Raw genomic sequence first — 18,264 nt, 5'->3', positions numbered from 1 at the left:
TTTGGCCATGTATTTGTATGCCCTGTTTGGACTTATGTGCATGACCAAGCCTGTTCCCCAGACTAAGACCAAGCCTTACCATCACTACATTTTTCCCTGTTCCCGTAGGGAAGCTCTGTCTCCAGGTTTTCTAATAAACATTTTCAAACACAATACTGTGTCCAGCTCAAATTTCGGGTTCCCTGTCTGCCCAGGTTTCCTAACAGGCTCTTATTCATAAAATACTGGCTATGCAACCTCAAATGCCAAGACCTGATGACAAAACTCCCATCAGTAAGTTGAGTTTTCCAGAGTGGCACCTAATTTGACTGGGCAACCTTTCTGGCTCCTAGATTCATCTGGTGCTCAGGCCTCAAGGTATAAACTTCTCTGTTTGTTTTACGCATTTTCTTTCTGTGCCTTTGTCCTTTAACTGCTCCACTTGGTCTTCAGAAGTCCTACTCTTGTCTGTATTTTACTGTTGTTTTCCTCTGAGATAACTTACAGAGAAGCAAGGATATTTGATTCTTCATTGTTTGTGACCTAGAAATGTAACTGCTTTGAAGTGTTATGTGATGTAGTATATAGAGCATTTTGAGTGAGGTTTTGCAGTGTGATTCCAGTGTCTTATATATTTGTTATCTACATTATCTTATATATCTGTTTGAAAACACCCTAAGAGGAGAAAACTAACCCTAACAAGCTTTTTCATGTGTGGCATGCACATGCAAGTAATAACAATATTGGATACTATTCAAAGCTTCATGCACCGGAAATTTTGCTTTTTTTAAAGAAAGGTTTTCTAGCTCAAAGCTTTTTACTAATTCAGTAGACATTTTAGAATATATGGCTATGATCCTCACAGTATTGAAGGGACCTATCAAAATGTTTCCCTATACTTCTGATCTACTGGTCCTCTTCTTCACTGTGAAAAACAGTAAATTAACTTTGCAGGGAGTAAAATCAACTATTCTTTAAAGGAACTTACAGACTAGCATTACAGGAGTCAGAGTTAGCCTCTTGAGAAGATTTTGTAAGCACCTTTCCTTGACGACTGGCTTACAGTTCAGACACGTGTATCAGTGTGTGTAGTTGTTTATTTTTCACATCTTTAGTCACAGTAAGTTATCCTATTGTCTGCTCAGCACACGGTTCTCTAACTAGTTGTCTATGTCTTCAAATATGGAATAATTGCACTTAAGGATTTTTCTCCCCCACAGCGTGATTAGAAATAAAACAATCACAGAATGAAGAGCTCTAACTGGGACGAAAATGGCAGAGAACTCTTTTAAGGCATCTTTTCAATTAAAACCGAATAGTTTTTAACTGATGATAAGAAGTGTCACCTGCCATTTTATGTCTTACTGATAGTGTCCTAAATTATTTCATTAGGGCCCAGAAAAGGGATATCAGTTTGTTTTGCCAAAGTACTGTGAGCGAGGACCCACATTCCCCTTATAAAATACACAGAAATTTCTCAAAATATTTTTTTGGGAAGATGGCAAAGGTACAGTTAAATGTACTGTTGTAAAAATTACAGAAAACAGTATATTGTACAAGATGTATACAGTACGCAGAATATTTGGTAATTAATCTGGTTGGAATGACATTGACAAAATAACCATGTTAATATTAACAATCATTACAACCTGCCAATAAAAATACCACACGTTACCAAAGGGTATTTCAATCTGAAAAACTCACACGGAAAGAACAATTGACAATTAGAAGAATTTATTGATACGATATTTTAAGACTTCGGCGCTCAGACCTCGGCAGGAAACATTCACGCTGAATTACTTCAATATGCATAAGCAGGTGTATGAGAATAGGGATGTTCCCCCCCAGGCCTGAAACTGGTGGTGGAGTGGCGATAGATGAAGTTGGTTTAGTCCATAGAGGCTGGTTTGTGAGATGATCTACTTGAGCTCAATTGGTGGGATCCAGTAGACTGTGTGAGCTGATACCAATGCTTCACACAGGGACCCAGAAAGATAGATGTCCAACTTGGATAAACACAGGTTTGCATGAACTGTCCATGATGAGCAAGCATGAAGTGACTGTGGAGAGGAAAAACTCCCCTTTGGGAAGAAACCTCCGGCAGAACCAGGCTCAAAATGGCGGTCTTCTGCCGGACCAATTGAGATGTGACAGGGAATCTGTAAGAGTCCGGGGAGGAATTACAGGTTGTAGGATCACCATAGGAAGCCAGACGGCGCTTGCTACGATGGTGGAGAAGGGGATGGAGGTGGGTTGAATCAAGTCATCAGAGTCCTAATCAGACATTGCGCAGTCACTGCTTGCTTGCTGGGTAGAAGGCTGAGATGTGGATTTGAAGTTCTTTTAAGATGAACCCAGGACGCTGATTTGCTTCGTGGAGGAGCAGTTTAAAACTGATTGGCTTGCGTCGGAAGCGAATAAGTCTCTGATTGGATGGAGGTAGGTAATAGAGTTTCTTCAATTGAATTTCCGCTTAAGCTCTATTTCTTTAGCCTCGTGAGACCATCCTGATCTCGCGAGCTTTCAAGGTTTCACTCGCAGATCAGTCTGGCTACTCTCCGTTGAAGAAAATTTGGAGCCGTTCACCAAACGAACGTCCAATCAGCGTTGGCTTTGAGGCGGGTTGAGGTGTGACGCAACGGGAAGTGCGTCAGTTCAGTCTAAACAACATGGCGGCTTCTGCCGATCAAACTAGCGTTAGCGTGGCTATCGAGCAAGTTTTATCGGAATTACAGAGTATTTCTTTGCTGAGCTAACGAGCCTTTACCTGCAGCAGCAAGAGTAGCTTGGCTTGTGGTTGTGTTTTCGTCGTCGCTCGTAAGCGACGACGAATCTGATTGGTTTATTTGGCCCGTCTATCACCAACACAGGCCAATCAGCTAACCAGTATTTTCGCCCCTTCCCAAAATTACTTCAACGGAAGGTTTCCAGATGGATATGCGGAGCAAATACATCTGGCAGAGCCAGGTTACTATTTCTTACCATCTGAATTAGAACTGACAAACATCCGATCAAGTAATTCATCCATCCATCCATCCATTTTCTAACCATGCCTATCTCTTGTGGGGTTGCGAGGGGTTCTGGTGCCTATCTCCAGCTGTCTCAAGTAATTCAGCCATGCTCAAAAACAGTTTCAACGTTTTGTGTGCTTTTGCTGATTTTCACTCTTTTCCTTTCTCTGTTTACTGTCAGTTCCTCTGCTCTCTTCTTTAAGAGTCAAGTCTCTATAGGGTGTATTCACACCTGCCACATTTGGTACGCTTTAAACGAACCAGAGTTCGTGTTCCTCCTTGGTCTCCACCTTTTCTGCAAATACACGCAAATACACTCAAATGAACCCTGGACCAAATAACCAAACAGAAACCCACCTTTTGAGGTGGTCTTGGTCCGCTTCCAAATGGACTCTGGTGTGGTTCCCTTCTGGTGTGAAATTTTTGGTGGCATCTTCTACAAAGCACAACACTAAGCATGAGCCTAAGTTTATTCAAATATAAAATCACTTTTAACAATTATTAAAAGAAAATATAACACTATCTTATCTGTAATGTAATAATATCCAAAAATACAGCTTAAGCGAAAATTCAGACTGAAGAAACTCTATTGCCTACCTCCATCAATCAGGGACTCATCCGCCTCCGACACAAGCAATCAGCTTTGAACTGCTCCTCCTCGAAGCCAATCAGCATCCTGGGTTCATCTTAAAAAGAACTCCACATCCTCGTCTCAGCCTTCTCCTCAGCGAGCAAGCGGTGGCTGCGCCATGTCCGGTTTGGACTCTGTTGACCGGTTTCAACCCACCTCCATCCCCTTCTCCACCATCGTAGCAAGCTTCGCCTGGCTTTCCTACGGTCCTCCTTCAACCTCGTCCCTATCAGAGTGTAATTCCTCCTGGACTCTTATGGAATTCCCTGTCACTCCTTAAAATGCTCCGGCAGAAGACCGCCATGTTGAACCTGGTTCTGCCAGAGGTTTCTTCCCAAAGGGGAGATTTTCCTCTCCACTGTCGCTTCATGCTTGCTCATCATGGACAGTTCATGCAAACCTGTGTTTATCAAGTTGGACATCTAGCTCAAACAGATCATCATATGGACTGAACAAAACTTTGTTTATCTCCACTCCACCACCAGTTTCAGGCCTGGGGAAAACATCCCTATTCTCATACGCCTGCTTATGCATATTGAAGTATAATTCAGCGTGAATTTTTCCTGCCGAGGTCTGAGCGCCAAACTCTTAAAATATTGTATCAATAAAATTCTTCTAATTGCCTTTTCTTTCTGTGTGAGTTTTTCAGATTGAAATAAACAGCCAGATTCAAGCATTTTTACCAGTATTAATTTACTTATGGACTGTGTGGAAATCTATGTAAAATAAAACCAATGTAAATAGTGTTCCTCTGTTTCTACTTGTCTTTATCCTATTTCTAGAAGTAGAAATAGTCAATTAAATAGCACTATTATTATATGGAATCCTAATTATGCCTTCTAAACAAAAAATAGATGTTTAAGCGCCATCTCGTGTTGTTATACTCTATAAAAGAAATAACACCTACTATTTATACCTGAACTGCCTCAAAGGGTCGTCAAAAATGAAAACAGTTATAGCAATGAAATATTGGTAAAAGGGACACCCTCTGCCTGACAGAATATTTAGTTTTATAAAAGAAAAAAAGATTTTTGTTGATAAAATGTATTATACCTCAGAATTAAATATTGTTTTGAGATGCTGACGTTGGTTACTTACATTTCTCAAGTTCCACAAATCAAAACACTCTCCTGCTTCTTTACAGAACAGCAATCAGCAGCTTTCGTCTGTTTTAGCATAGATAATATTTAGTTTTCTTAATTGGGACTGGTTTCGTAGCCTAATATTAGTTGTAGTAACCGTGGTATTCTAGCGTGAATAAAATTTAAACTTTGCGCTCCAAGCACGCACGCACACGCACGCGCACGCGCTAACATACAGCCAACCAGGAAGAGAGAAGGCAGAACTTAAGGCAGAACAACCAATGAGAGTGGAGTTAAACATCACAGCACAGTTATGTGCGCTGCTAAATTAAAGGGACAGGAAAGACCGGGAAGGCACTAAGGCGCTTCGAGAGGAAAAGAAGCGACTGCAGCAACAATGCTTTATTGTAAATTAAAAACATGTTATTCACATTGAATTAGTGGTAGGGACAAGTAGGTCAGTCCAAAATTTTGATAGGGACATGTCCCTATGGTCCCTATGCAAACCTATGCCCATGAGTTCTGCACATTATCAATCTGGGATTGCTCCATTTGAATCTTTTTGTGTAAAGGCGGGAATTTCAGTAGTGCGCTCTGAGCTCATTGGGCGAAGCCACACCTAGTGCACACCTATCAAAGGTTGGTTTTAGCTAATCAAGGTAACAAATTAAAACGTAAGCAGCAAACGTCATGGGAAACCACAAGAAGGTAAGTTAGTCAAGGCATTTTTGCTGTTCTACTATCAAAGAAGAAATTTTGGATTCTTACAGATGTGATAGCAGCAGCTACGCGTGCGACCTCCTGCACTGCCATTTTGTTTTTGATTCAGCTGTGGGCTCTACACTCTTGCTTTCGTTGCATCGGTATGCCCCGCCTTAAACCTCAATACTGTAACGTGATTGGGCCGAACCGTTTTTGGTCCGGACACAAACGATTGAAGCCTGAGCAGTACAATATGGATTCTCGTGTAATTGTGAATGCACAAATATGGCGAGAATTCATCTTGCAGGCAAGGTTTAGGCATGTACCACAGATTAACAGATTAATATGACATGGTGTGCAGCATTTTACTTTGATTGCTGTAAACAGTCAAATACACTCAAGCATAATGCTACGCGGTGGATGCATTGGCATTGTTGAAAGACCTTGCAGATGGGAAAATTAGGAGGAAATGTGGTTTCAGGGATCAAATATTTCCTGGTCAATCATGATGACTGGCCAACGTGCTGCTTTAGCATTGCATTCTGCTATAACTTATTGGGGAAAGTAACTACATCTCCCTCAAAGGTGATTAAAGGCTGCTCTACAACCCCCAGAGCGCAAAGTAGGTGCGCTTACCTCTCACACCAATGCAGGGCAGCGTCCATCGGCTTCCTAAAATGATTTTTGCAGTGTTTTTTATTTTTATTTTTTTTTTAGGGCAGGGGGGTCTTTATCATTGTTCAGGAAACCTCTCATTCCTTCTGATCTCCCTCCCTTCTCTGAACCTCATTCTGAATGTACAGCCTTCGAGGAATTTCAGCATGGAGCATGGCTTTCATTCAATGTTTAGAACAGCAGTCATTTTACATTTTTAACAAGTTATTTCAATGTGTGCAACATATGTGCTTTTACCCCTCATTTTCACATTTAATAAACTTCTCTCAGAATTTTTCACAGTTTCTTTGCTTTATCTACATAGCTGCCATTTCAACCATGAAAAAAAAATTATCAGCTGACCCATTTTTAATACATATTAACATTCACGAGGTGCTTTGCGTTGACCATTTATGAGATTTATAAATGGGACCCAAGCCCCTCTTCCTAGGCATTGGATGGCTTCAATCGATTTAATGAGGTAGACAAAAAGCAGTCTGATTCCAAATGTTCATGTGTTTCATTCAACAGAGAAGTGGAAGTAAATAAAATGTGTACCATATCTTTTGCATTGCAGGCACAGTCTTTTTTCTTACATGAATGACAGATATATTATTTTGCATTTTATTTCTACAAAATCTAGACCCCCCCCACATGATTTTCCCCTTGACTGTTAAGAGGTATATTTGCACGTAATCAACTGATACTTTGCAATGAAATAAAAAAAAAAAACAGCATGCCATGCTGTTCTGTTTGCATACCTGGAGGAACTGGTAATTAGCAAGGCCTCCACAACTCGTGCCATTGGCAGAGAAAACTTGTCCCAGGATGTCCCCAGTTTGCTGCTTATTCCTACTAAATAAAGCTTGGACTCATTTGATCACACAATCAATCAGTCAAAAATGTGATAATAGCAGTTAACTCATAACATTGTATTTTTCTTAACCAGACAAAAAGAAATCAGGTATAGTTCCTTTAATGCAACAGCAACAATGCAACACAATTCCACATCAGACATTAATGGTACAATACATACTTTTGTTGTCTCCTTTACTCTCATAAGGCTGTCCATTTTACTTGTTTTCTAATTGGGCTATCCATTTTTAAAATTTGCAATAAATATGGAAATGATTCATTTGTTTTGTTCACTTGCCGTAATTACTTGTTCTTTTAGGGGTTTTTTTCAAAGCCAAAAGATCTAAATAAAATTAATCATTCCTTCTGTTCTAAAATGTATATATAACATTAAATACCATTGAAATGTGTTCAAGCTCTCAGGGTCTAGACAAAGAGTTTATATGAAGCCAAGGCAAACAATTCAAAGTTCAAACTTAAATACAAATGAGAACTTAAATAGGCTGCTCATGCACAACAAATTCACAATGTCCGAATTAAAACCATTCTGCCAAGAAGAATGGGTCAAATTCTCCACAGCAACATTAGGGTCATTGCCTGTTGTTGAAGAGTCTTGATGGTAGTTGTTGCTGCCAAGGATGGCACAAGCAAGGATTATTTTTTTCAAAAAATTGTAATTTGAAAACTGAATTTTTATTCTTATTTTCTATTGATATTAATATTATCTTTTTCTGCTGCTAAAATTCTTTTTGATGATTGAAAACATTTAAAGTAAAAGACTACGGAGCCCCTAAGGGGACATGGAGAAAAAAATAAAAGGAAAGAAATCCCGACTTATTATCGCGAGATCCCGAGAAACTAAGTCGAGATCTCGAGATCCCGACTTATTATCGCGAGATCCCGACTTATTATCGCGAGATCCCGACTTATTATCTCGAGATCCCGACTTATTATCGCGAGATCCCGACTTATTATCGCGAGATCCCGACTTATTATCGCGAGATCCCGACATCAGTACATAACGACCTAATCACAGTGATGGCGGACACCCACCCATGGGGTAGATATATAGATTTTTATTTCGAGCTTGGGCTTGAGTATAAACACATTAAATCAGTGCTTGACAGCAGACATGGATTTAGTATTAGTGAGAGACATCTGAAGAGAGTTTTCAGAGCGCGGGGACTCATTCGGCGCAAGTCCTTTTCCGACTTGGCAGTTTTGGTAGAATTCATTAATAACCAGCTACAGTCCTCTGGACAGCTTCACGGTTACCGATGGATGTACGCTAAATGCAGAGAGCATGGACTTCGTGTGAGAAAAGAAGATGTGCGCTTTGTGTTGAAGGAATTGGATCCCCAAGGGGTGGCACTGAGGCAGGCAAGACGTCTCAGACGGAGAAATTACTTTTCAAAGGGACCAAACTTCATCTGGCACATGGACTCCTACGACAAACTTAAACCATATGGAATATGCATCAACGCAAGTATTGATGGGTTTTCAAGAAAAATAATCTGGCTTAATGCTTACACAACAAGTAGTAATCCAAAGGTGATCGGGGGGTATTACATCGAAGCGGTGCAGCGTTTAAATGGCTGCCCTAGAGTTGTACGTGGTGATCTTGGAACCGAAAATGGCCATGTGAGAAGTTTCCAGCGTTTCCTTGTACCAACGGAACCAAACGAGACCCTTGACAGTTACCTGGAAGGAGCAAGTACAGCTAATCAAAGAATTGAATATTGGTGGCGTTTCCTTCGTAACCAGTGTGTGGAGTTCTGGTTGTCCCTTTTTGGAGACATCAGAGACAACGGTTACTTTGATGGTGGATTTTTAGACAAAAACCTTCTTCAGTTTTGCTGCATGGGAATCATACAGGTGAGTTAATCTTAATAATTTATTTATGTTTGGATAATAATAGCAAACTGAGATCCTAGAGGGATTACTTGTTTTTAAACACAGCGGATGCTGCGCAATTTAACTGCAGCAAGAGCCGGTGCTCGCACACGCATCCGCTGTGTTTCCAAACAAATAGTCCCAACGTAGTTCATTTGACATTCAGATCAAATAATAAAGTCATACCAGAACTCTGGAGAACTCAACAGAATAGCGAGATCAGTCTACTTTGGACCGAGGACACATTATGGGTTCCAAAGTGTGGTTATATTCTACAAAAAAAGACTAGGACCCAAACAAAGCTTGAATCACAATAAAGGGAACAAATCCTTCCAACGTCCCAAATTAACACACATCATGCAAATGACTATTGAATGTAAAGTGTTTGACATGTTGCTTAGCCGTGATCCTCAGGGAGGTCTGAGGGTCCCTGGGGGAGGAATGGACTCTGGCTCTTCTGCCAGGCAAGTTTAGATGCTTCCATATCAAGGTTATTGTTTTAATATCAGCTCTGTACTGTATGAATAGTCTCAATCTCAGTTATATGTACAGTCATATTCAATAAATTAGAATTTGGGATGAGTACTGTCAAATTAAAAGCACTTTAAAATAACCCTAAAGCAGGAGTTTAGTGTTTTTATTGGTGTGATGTAATATTCTAATCTAAAATGTTATATTTTCCTTAGCTGTAAGCAAGACATCATTTTCATTAACACATAAATGCTATGTGTTAAGTCCACTAGTTTAAGCAGTGGACTAAATAAATCAGTATGACCATGATTTGATCTTGCATACTTGAATTTGCTTAGCTTTCTCAGATGTTTAAATAACAATACACATATAATAATGTGTAGTGTTTAACCATAGCTGGAGACACTGTAAGTCTTGAAAGATTTTTCCTGAGATGTGAAACATGCAAAATTGTGTTCGCAAACATTGTTGATGTGCAAAAAGTTGAATTTCATGTTAAAATTGTAGTCTAACTGCAGGATTCTTCTTTTTTAAGCCACTTTCAGTTTTGTTTGAATTGAATACAACATGGTGCAAATTTTAAATTAAGGACTTTATTCTCTAACTCATTGAGAATTGATGAAAATAAAATCAATAATTAATAATCATAATGAAATTGGTATTGCAAAGTTTTTAGGAATTCCTATCCCTATTTATGACTCTTATAATTTACTAATTTTAAAACATGAGTGTGTATGATTCTCATATTCATGTGTTCTTTGTGACAGGATGAGCTGGATGATACTGCCCAGGTTTGGAATGCACACTCCATCAGGCCATCAAACAACAGAAATGTCCCCAGTGGTCGACCCAATGTGATGTATGCATTACCTGAGCTCTACAGGACAAGAGACTTTCTTTGCCTTGTTGAAGAGGAACATGTTGAAGTATGCAAAAATGAGTGCATTTCTCGACTGACCAAACCATGTGATCCAGATGTCTTTGACCTCTGCAACATCCTTATGGCAGAGTCCCATCTGACCTTACCCACAGACGCTTACCAGGCTTTGAACTTGTATATGCATCTAAGAGAGGCAATCATTGCATCACTTTAAAATGTGCTGACTGCAAGCAAGAACATTTTTCAGCACCTTTACAAGCCCACTTAGAATGGCATGCAGATGTAAACAAACTGTTTCTTTTCTTTCAAAAGTATTTCATTATGTTCTCTAGAAGGGACAATGAAGAAATGTATTGTTCATTTGAGTTTCATGAACTGCCAGTTTATTCAACTGCTTCTAACCATTTTGTAAATATGCAATATCTGTTTCAGATCAAAATAAACTCTGTGAAAGCAAATACTTACTTGTCAAACAAAGATAAACATAAAAGGAAAATAAGGGTATTTAGTATAAATAATATTTATCTGAAAATGTAATTCTGTGATCAAAACAAAATGCTTCTTTTAAGTGATAAACTCTGTCCTGCCATTCTATTTTTAAAATAAATGTTGCATTAATTAACTTTTTAAAATTTGAAATGCTATAAAGAAAGGAAAAGTATTTGAAACAATCAACATGATACAAAGCAAAATGCATATTTCTTGCCTCTGAAGTTAAGGGTTGTAAACACAATTATGAACTTTTTAAAAAATCTGTAAAAACATCTAAAAGCTTAAACAGTAAACCTTACTGAAAGAACAAACTCTGCTTAAAGCAACATTGCACAGAGGCTACATCAACAGATCTGTCTTGTAGTACAGCATCTTGAAAGAAAATGAGAACACATTTCTGTTTAATTACAAAAAAAGGGGTTAGAATATGATAAAATCAAAGGAGCACTTCTTCATACATTGAAAAACAAAATCTTAACAAGTAATTCTGGTCTAGTTTCTAGTGAAAATATCCTATTACACTTAAAATAACACAAATTAACTTAAAAGTAACTTTTCAGCAACACATAGCGTTTTAAGTAAGTAATTCTTTAATATTGATGAGAAAGTACTTGCTCTATTGGCAGATAAATTAACTTATAGGAAAAATATCTTGTTATAAGTTAAATAATCTTCCAATATAAACAGTACTTTTTGATCAATATTAAGGAATTATTTACTTAAAACAAGATCTTAAAATCTTGCTGAAAAGTAATTTTTACATTAATTTGTATTATTCACAAGGTATCTTTGAAAATAAATACAATTGAAATGTAAAGTAACAAAAACATACAGCCAAACCATGAAAACATAAAATCAATTGCTATATGACTGAATGCATTAAATATTTAAATATGAAATTTAGAAGAAAAAAAAAACTGCATTCAAAATTTCCAACCAAAACAAAAAGGTGCTGTAAATACCTCCCATCAACTTCAAATTATGTCCATTTCAAAGTAATTACTGGAGAGGATGTTGTCGAACTCTGTGCGAAAGTCTGGGTAAGAACTATAAGTGCAAGGAAGTTCTAGGGTAGCTCCACAGGTGTGAGCAACAGGCCTTCTATTAAGCCCAGTTTCAGTGTTGAAACAAATGAGAATTTTGTCAACACAGATTACAGAAGAGCCGGTGCAGAAACGCAGTATTTTTTCAGCCTTGTCTTCATCAGCATTTTTTACAAAACGTTGAAGGTGGTTAAAGGTTGTCTGTTCTCTCTGGGACAGCGTCACATTTGCTGATTCAAACAGCTGTAACAGTCTTTTACCTGAGGCCTTCTTTTTTTCATACAAAGACAACAGACTTTTCTTGTCAGCAAGTTCCACTTGTACACATGCCATGGATGTGGAGAAGCAATCCAATATATACTTTGGCTCTTGAAGAATTGCCTTGTGAGCCATGGTTTCAATGGCCTGCTGAATGTTCTCATTGGGAGGCAGGAAGTGGGACCCCATCCTTGTGAAGAGGTCTAGCAAGTCCTCTTCATCACCTTGATCCATGGTGCCCTGTAGAGCCTTCTCAACAGCTGATCTCTCTACTAGAGGGAGGTAGTTGAGAAATGATGGGATCAATACATCATCATCCACTGATTCAATTCCATGGACACAAGCTAAAATGAAAGCTTTCGATAGCCTCACTGGAATGACTCCATGGTCTAGAAATCCTTTGACCCAAATGTGTCCAATGGCTTGCCATTCAGACTCACAAAAGTCAGGCCTCAACCTGGGAACTCGCTCTGTTTCACCCTCACACTGTTCCAAAAACTGCTCCCAAAATGCAGTGTAAACCTCCCTTGATACCCCAGCATCATCGATTGCTCTTTCATTCACAAACTCCATTTTTAAAGTCTGATTCCAAAGGTTGTTTTCCATAAACACAGCCAAAAGATCTTCCACAACCTTGATCCTGCGAATTGACACATGTAGATGGTTTGCTAGATTTTCTGAGTTACCAGCTGAAACAGATTGGGGCAGTAGACCGCTTGAACTTGGGTGAGAATCTTCGGGTGGAATCAAGCCAGAGTCCTGGGTAAAAGATAAAGCAATAACCATTATTAACAACACAGATACAAATATGAGATTTCTACAAACAGATTGGACATTTGTTTGTTAATATTCTCTTCATTACTATGTTATGATTACCAAGCTAATTTGTAGAACTTTGGAAGATCTGGTGGAACACTAACCCTTCTGCTTAATCCATACTTTAATACTTTCATATGATTTTTAATTAAATAGAAAATACCAATTCAATTAAATGAAAAATATATATTCAATTCAATAAAAAAAATATGTATTCAATTCAAAAGATGTAATAATTGCATGACCTTTAAAAAAAAGGTGGTACTGAGTTGTTCATTACAGAGGAGAAAATGAGCTCTGGGTTGTATTGACTGTGTCCATTTCACCTGGCCAGTTTGTCCTGCCTCCATATTACTGGTTTGCATTTGTGATGAGAAGAGACTCCTGGCTGAAGGCAACAGTATCGGGGAACCGTGTCCAAAGGGACTGCTGAGATCGTCCTGAATGACAAAGTTGTACAGTATTGTAATATATAAAGTTATGTTTGATTACAGCACACAACACAAGTGTTAAACTATTCATACCTTTGCCTTAAGATAGATATTTATTTCACAGTTGATTAAAAATACATCACAAAAAACTATGTAAATTCTACCAATTAATATGTTACTATTTTACCTCAATTCAAATGTCACATATCACTTCTATAAGTATCTAAATCGTATCACGCCAAAGTGTTTCTGATCTTACCTGTACAACTTCTTCAGTGTTGTCATAATTTAGTGTTACAACGACTATGTCACTGTCATCATCCAATCCAATTAGGTCCTCTTCAGGATTCCATACAACCGTGTCTCCCTCATCCATGTTTGGAACAGATCCAGAATTTTCAGAGCTGAAGGGCTGGGGCTGCCGAGGTGTGGATCCAGAATGAGGTGGATCTGTAAAATCAACAACTCCAGAATGGTTGTAGGAAGAGTCTAGGTGATTCAAAGTTTGATCATCACAATCCTCCATTTCACCAAAAGATCCTTTTCTAGCTGTTGGGGTTGAGTCCATGTCATTTGGTTGTTCAGGACTTTGACAATCTTCTTCAGATGAATACTGAACTGTTTCTTCTTTCTTTGTGCACATGTAAAACCGTAGAAGCTTCAGCTTGGTTTTTTCATAAAGACTTCCGACTGTTTCATCTAAAGAAATCCGATTTTTTTGGAAGTCACAAACTTCAAAAAGAAAGTCTTCAATTACCCCTTTGGTGGAGGTCCCATCTGGAAAAAAAAGCTCCTTTCCCATTTCAAGAATTTGAGAAACAGTTGTAGTTTTATCCACTGTTGCATGCCTCGTTCCTCCACCATTTCTTGTTCTCACTTGTTGGTATTCATCAATGTGAAAATGAAGCCACCCAATTTCAATTTTTCTCGAAGTCCTCCCTGCTGCCTTACTTCTTCCTCTTGCCATCTCCACCCCTTGCATTTGGAACAAACCAGATGTGCTACAAACAGCTCTTTTGGTCCTAGATCTCATTTTCCGTGCTCCAATTTTATCTCTTAAGTTCTGGAGAAGAGTATCTTTTTCTGCAACAAGTGTACTTTGCTGACAAAAAGACAGAACTGCTATTCTGTCACCATATGAAGTGATGTAATTGGTCATCTGTTCGTCTGTCATTATAGACAGCACAGCCTTGTCCACCTGGAGACATAAAAAATAAAAAAATAATTAGAATAAAGACATCCACATCTTTATATATATATATATATATATATATATATATATATATATATATATATATATATAGTAATAGTTGTATTTCAGAAAGCCATGCGAAGACTTCTTGTGTAGCACTATCGCTGCTAGTTATGGGTCGCATAATTTGTTGTGCCGTTGCCATAGTAACCCCCTTTTTTGAAGACAAATTGTAGAATGTGTGGTCAAACTTTAACAGATAAAACAAGTTTTTCTTGATAAAATACAAAGCGGTTCTTACCTAAGGCCAGACCTCTCAACTTTTATCAAAAGTTAGGAGTGAGATTATGCTAATTTGGGGGCGGGGCTTGTTTGGGGGCGGGGCTAACCGGACCCTGGAAGAGCCGGTGGACTCAACTCCATCTCATTTTTATCCCACCAGACAATGAAGTAGACATGTATTACTTGTGTTAAAAAGAGAAAGAGACATATTAATACTTAATAATAATAATACTTAATTAATTGTTCAGTTAATGGATTAAAACATAAATAATACACAATTGTTCAAATAATACTGAATAAAATTAAGTAGATTTTAATTATTAACCGAATTATTATACTGTTACACATTCATCTATGGGTTGTTTATCATTGTAAATCTATAACCTGATTGGTGAATCAGACTGAGTTTCATCAAGCCTTTATGATCCCCTCAGCAGCAACACTGAAGCACACAGAGGTTCCCGCTGCGTCTTTACGCACGATCCAGCTGCTGATGTCTCCCTCTTTTCAGCTCAATGCACTTCTAGACTGTTAGTTTATAACCATTATCACCTTTCACAGCGACAGGTTTCTCAGTCAGTCGCCGCGCTGACCAGACAAATCTCTATTGCTCTCGTCAGTGCGCTCTGAGTGCACTGACGCCCAGAAAGCACCTGCTCTGAGGGAAAGGAGGGGGGAGAGGAGCAAGCGCGGAGGCACAGAAATACGGTGCATGTAGTTACAAAATGCAGAATTAATAAAAACGAAACTTATAAACTGATCAAGTGGCGTTTTAAACTGCATCTGGTTAGCAGAACTGTTTTTATGATCAGCGTGCAGCCATGACTGGTTCTGAATGGACCGGTCATCTTGCAGCAGCTCCACCCCCGCCTCCTCCCCTCCTGTGTACGCGGTACAGGACCTTACCGGCTCACTTTCACCACTGTTAAGACTAAAATTATTCATAACTCTGATCACTCTTCCTGCTGCTCTGTTAACATGAACTGCAGCAGGAATTACTGATGGCCACAAGCTGTGAAAGAAGCCGAAACAGCTCAGCAGAAGGCGGAGTTTTGTCGTCCGCAGCCCAGATGGGCTTTGTGATTTTTATGCGTGAGAAATTCCATGTTTGCGTGTGAAATGTCATGTGTTGCGTGTGAGCGTGTGAAGTTAGTGAAATGCGTGTGTCACACGGTCAATGCGTGAGAGTAGAGAGCTATGCTAAGGCTATCAAACGTAGTTTTTCACTGAGCGGATATTTATCAAACAATGTTTTATGCGATTATATTTACCTTGTCTCTTTGCATGTGCATGATATCCTCCTCTGGGACATCTCTGGACCGCAGAAAATGATATAAGTCGTCCTCCATAATCAATGTAGACACACTCCCCCACGTTTACCGCATAAAAACATGCCTTTCCCCCCAAAAAAAGTAACTCGCGATTTTTCAGAAATGTCGCGGGATCTCGCGATAATAAGTCGGGATCTCGCGATAATAAGTCGGGATCTCGCGATAATAAGTCGGGATCTCGCGATAATAAGTCGGGATCTCGCGATAATAAGTCGGGATCTCGAGATCTCGACTTAGTTTCTCGGGATCTCGCGATAATAAGTCGGGATTTCTTTCCTTTTATTTTTTTCTCCATGTCCCCTTAGGGGCTCCGTAAAAGACACCCTGTAAGAGGGTAAATACTTTTCACAGCACTGTACATAAAAAGCTACCTAACCATTCGGAAAATATGGATTTACTGTGTTTCGCCTTATTTAAGTGGGAAGAGGAGATTAAACTCGACAATAGAAATCAATATGTAAATACTGTAGTACAAAAGTTGGCCCTATTACATGAGGGACAGTCCTGTTATTTTCAGTATTTGTGATGTAAACACTTGGAAAATCTTTCATCTAACATAAACTCATTGCCTCACTGTAATGCATAAATATTACAGCTTGACCATCTCGAGCTATTATCTATTTGACCAGGAATGTTTTATTTTCACCAGGCTTAGACAAAAAGCCCTTTAATTGTAGTTTTATTTTACAAACCTGTATAAAAATAAAGAGAAGCTGATATAGCCAGGGAAATTACAGGCTTGTGCCTGCCTGACCAGACATTTATATTTGCATGTATCAGAGCTGACAAGAAATTATTGTATCCAAAGCTGTTTCGCAGAGACAAGAAGAGATGATGCCGGTTTTTCTTTTTTTCAAACTTGTCTATTTTTAGCTTACATGGTCGCATCTTGGGTTTTAAAAATAGACAGTCATTATATATTAAACTTTATTGATTTATATAGAGAAAACAACCCTGGTACCAATCAATATTGCCACAACCTACTATAATATAATCTCAATGTCTGTTTTTTATAATGGTTTAGTATAGATTAAGTAATCTACCAAAAAAAATTACAGCTACTTATCTGTTCTCCAGCTTGTCGTGTCTTTATAATTAAAACCTAAAACACCTGGTTTTCTTTGCGGTGTCATATTTCAGCTAGGTATCACTTACTGTCTATTTCCTCTTTACTTATATCACATAAGCTGCTTTATAAGCACCTACCCCATCTTTTATAACACTGTTAAAGTGCTCCCGCCATCTTCAGCAGTATCCTCATCTCACTCCTTTTGCTCAAAGACATCCCATTCTATTTTGTATTGAGGTGACCTTTTAAGAGAGCAGAGCTGAAAGGATCTCTGCTTTGATCTGTGCCAGATATTTTATCTCAGCATTCATTTTGTAAGCAGAGAGATGACACAGCTTTTCAGTGACGGAGCTCAGATGTCAAACTACTAGCAGGGACTCACAGTTGCACTGTCCAACACATAAAGCTATTGGCAGTTCTTACAGTGTGCTTCACATTGGTTTAAATGTTGGTTGTTTCTGTTAACATCATAATCATATTTATTTTGAAAGCAATGTTTTAAGAAACAGGTCTGTCTGAAGGAGTGGAACATGTTTTAGTCACGACTGACTCCAGAGGAAAAAAGATGCAGTTCATTGATTTTACTTTCAAACTTTCTACAGCCAGGTTAAAATGTCAAAATGAGTTTATATATCTGTAGGTCAGATCAAGTCAATTGAAACTCCTGCCACTTTCTATGACACAGGATGATTGATGGTCTTGTACCTACAACCAGTAAAAAAATCTTTTTTTAATAACATGGGATGTGCAACGTTATTAATATTATTTACTGTAGAATAATAGTAGCAGCAGAAATACAAACTAAATTTTAGATTTTGTGGCAATATATTTCTGCAAAACTACATCTAATCATAGTCTATAAAAACATTGGTTTATATGTGCAAATACATGCATGCATGTATGTTATTTTTTCAAGTGCCTTTCTATTTTCCCTTTTAAAAAGGTACAGCCACAAAGAATTATATTTCTCACTGTTGTCAAGGTTTATCCTGTGATAGGCTAAAAGTGATTATCGTACCAAAAACACAGGTACATCTATTCAATTTCACTTAGGCATGATCCTTTCTCAGGAACAAAGACTATCTGACTGATTTTGCATTTCTCTGATAACATCAACTTTAAAGTCAATACTGTACCAAAATATATTTCCCACAATTGTTTTGTAATTTATTTTAACACATCGGAATTTTGA

General features: G+C 38.4%; 2 protein-coding genes across 2 annotated transcripts; one reads left to right on the top strand and one right to left on the bottom strand.

The window, feature by feature from the left end:
• The first annotated feature begins 7,938 nt into the window (after positions 1–7,938).
• On the top strand, positions 7,939–10,616 carry LOC118566787. The gene is made up of 2 exons (XM_036150178.1): positions 7,939–8,789; positions 10,046–10,616. The coding sequence occupies exons 1-2, from the start codon at positions 7,953–7,955 to the stop codon at positions 10,370–10,372; spliced, it is 1,164 nt and encodes a 387-aa protein (XP_036006071.1). The 5' UTR covers positions 7,939–7,952; the 3' UTR covers positions 10,373–10,616.
• A 916-nt stretch (positions 10,617–11,532) lies between these two features.
• On the bottom strand, positions 11,533–16,308 carry LOC118566786. Its single transcript, XM_036150177.1, has 4 exons — positions 15,944–16,308; positions 13,458–14,396; positions 13,094–13,207; positions 11,533–12,710 (listed from the first exon to the last, which is right to left on the bottom strand). The coding sequence occupies exons 1-4, from the start codon at positions 16,019–16,021 to the stop codon at positions 11,625–11,627; spliced, it is 2,217 nt and encodes a 738-aa protein (XP_036006070.1). The 5' UTR covers positions 16,022–16,308; the 3' UTR covers positions 11,533–11,624.
• Between the last annotated feature and the right edge of the window lie 1,956 nt (positions 16,309–18,264).

This window comes from Fundulus heteroclitus, chromosome 18 (genome assembly GCF_011125445.2).
Source record: "Fundulus heteroclitus isolate FHET01 chromosome 18, MU-UCD_Fhet_4.1, whole genome shotgun sequence".
NCBI classification, from domain to species: domain Eukaryota; kingdom Metazoa; phylum Chordata; class Actinopteri; order Cyprinodontiformes; family Fundulidae; genus Fundulus; species Fundulus heteroclitus.
The sequence above is the reverse complement of the archived record's forward strand: the minus strand, read 5'-3'. Positions and strand labels throughout refer to the sequence as shown.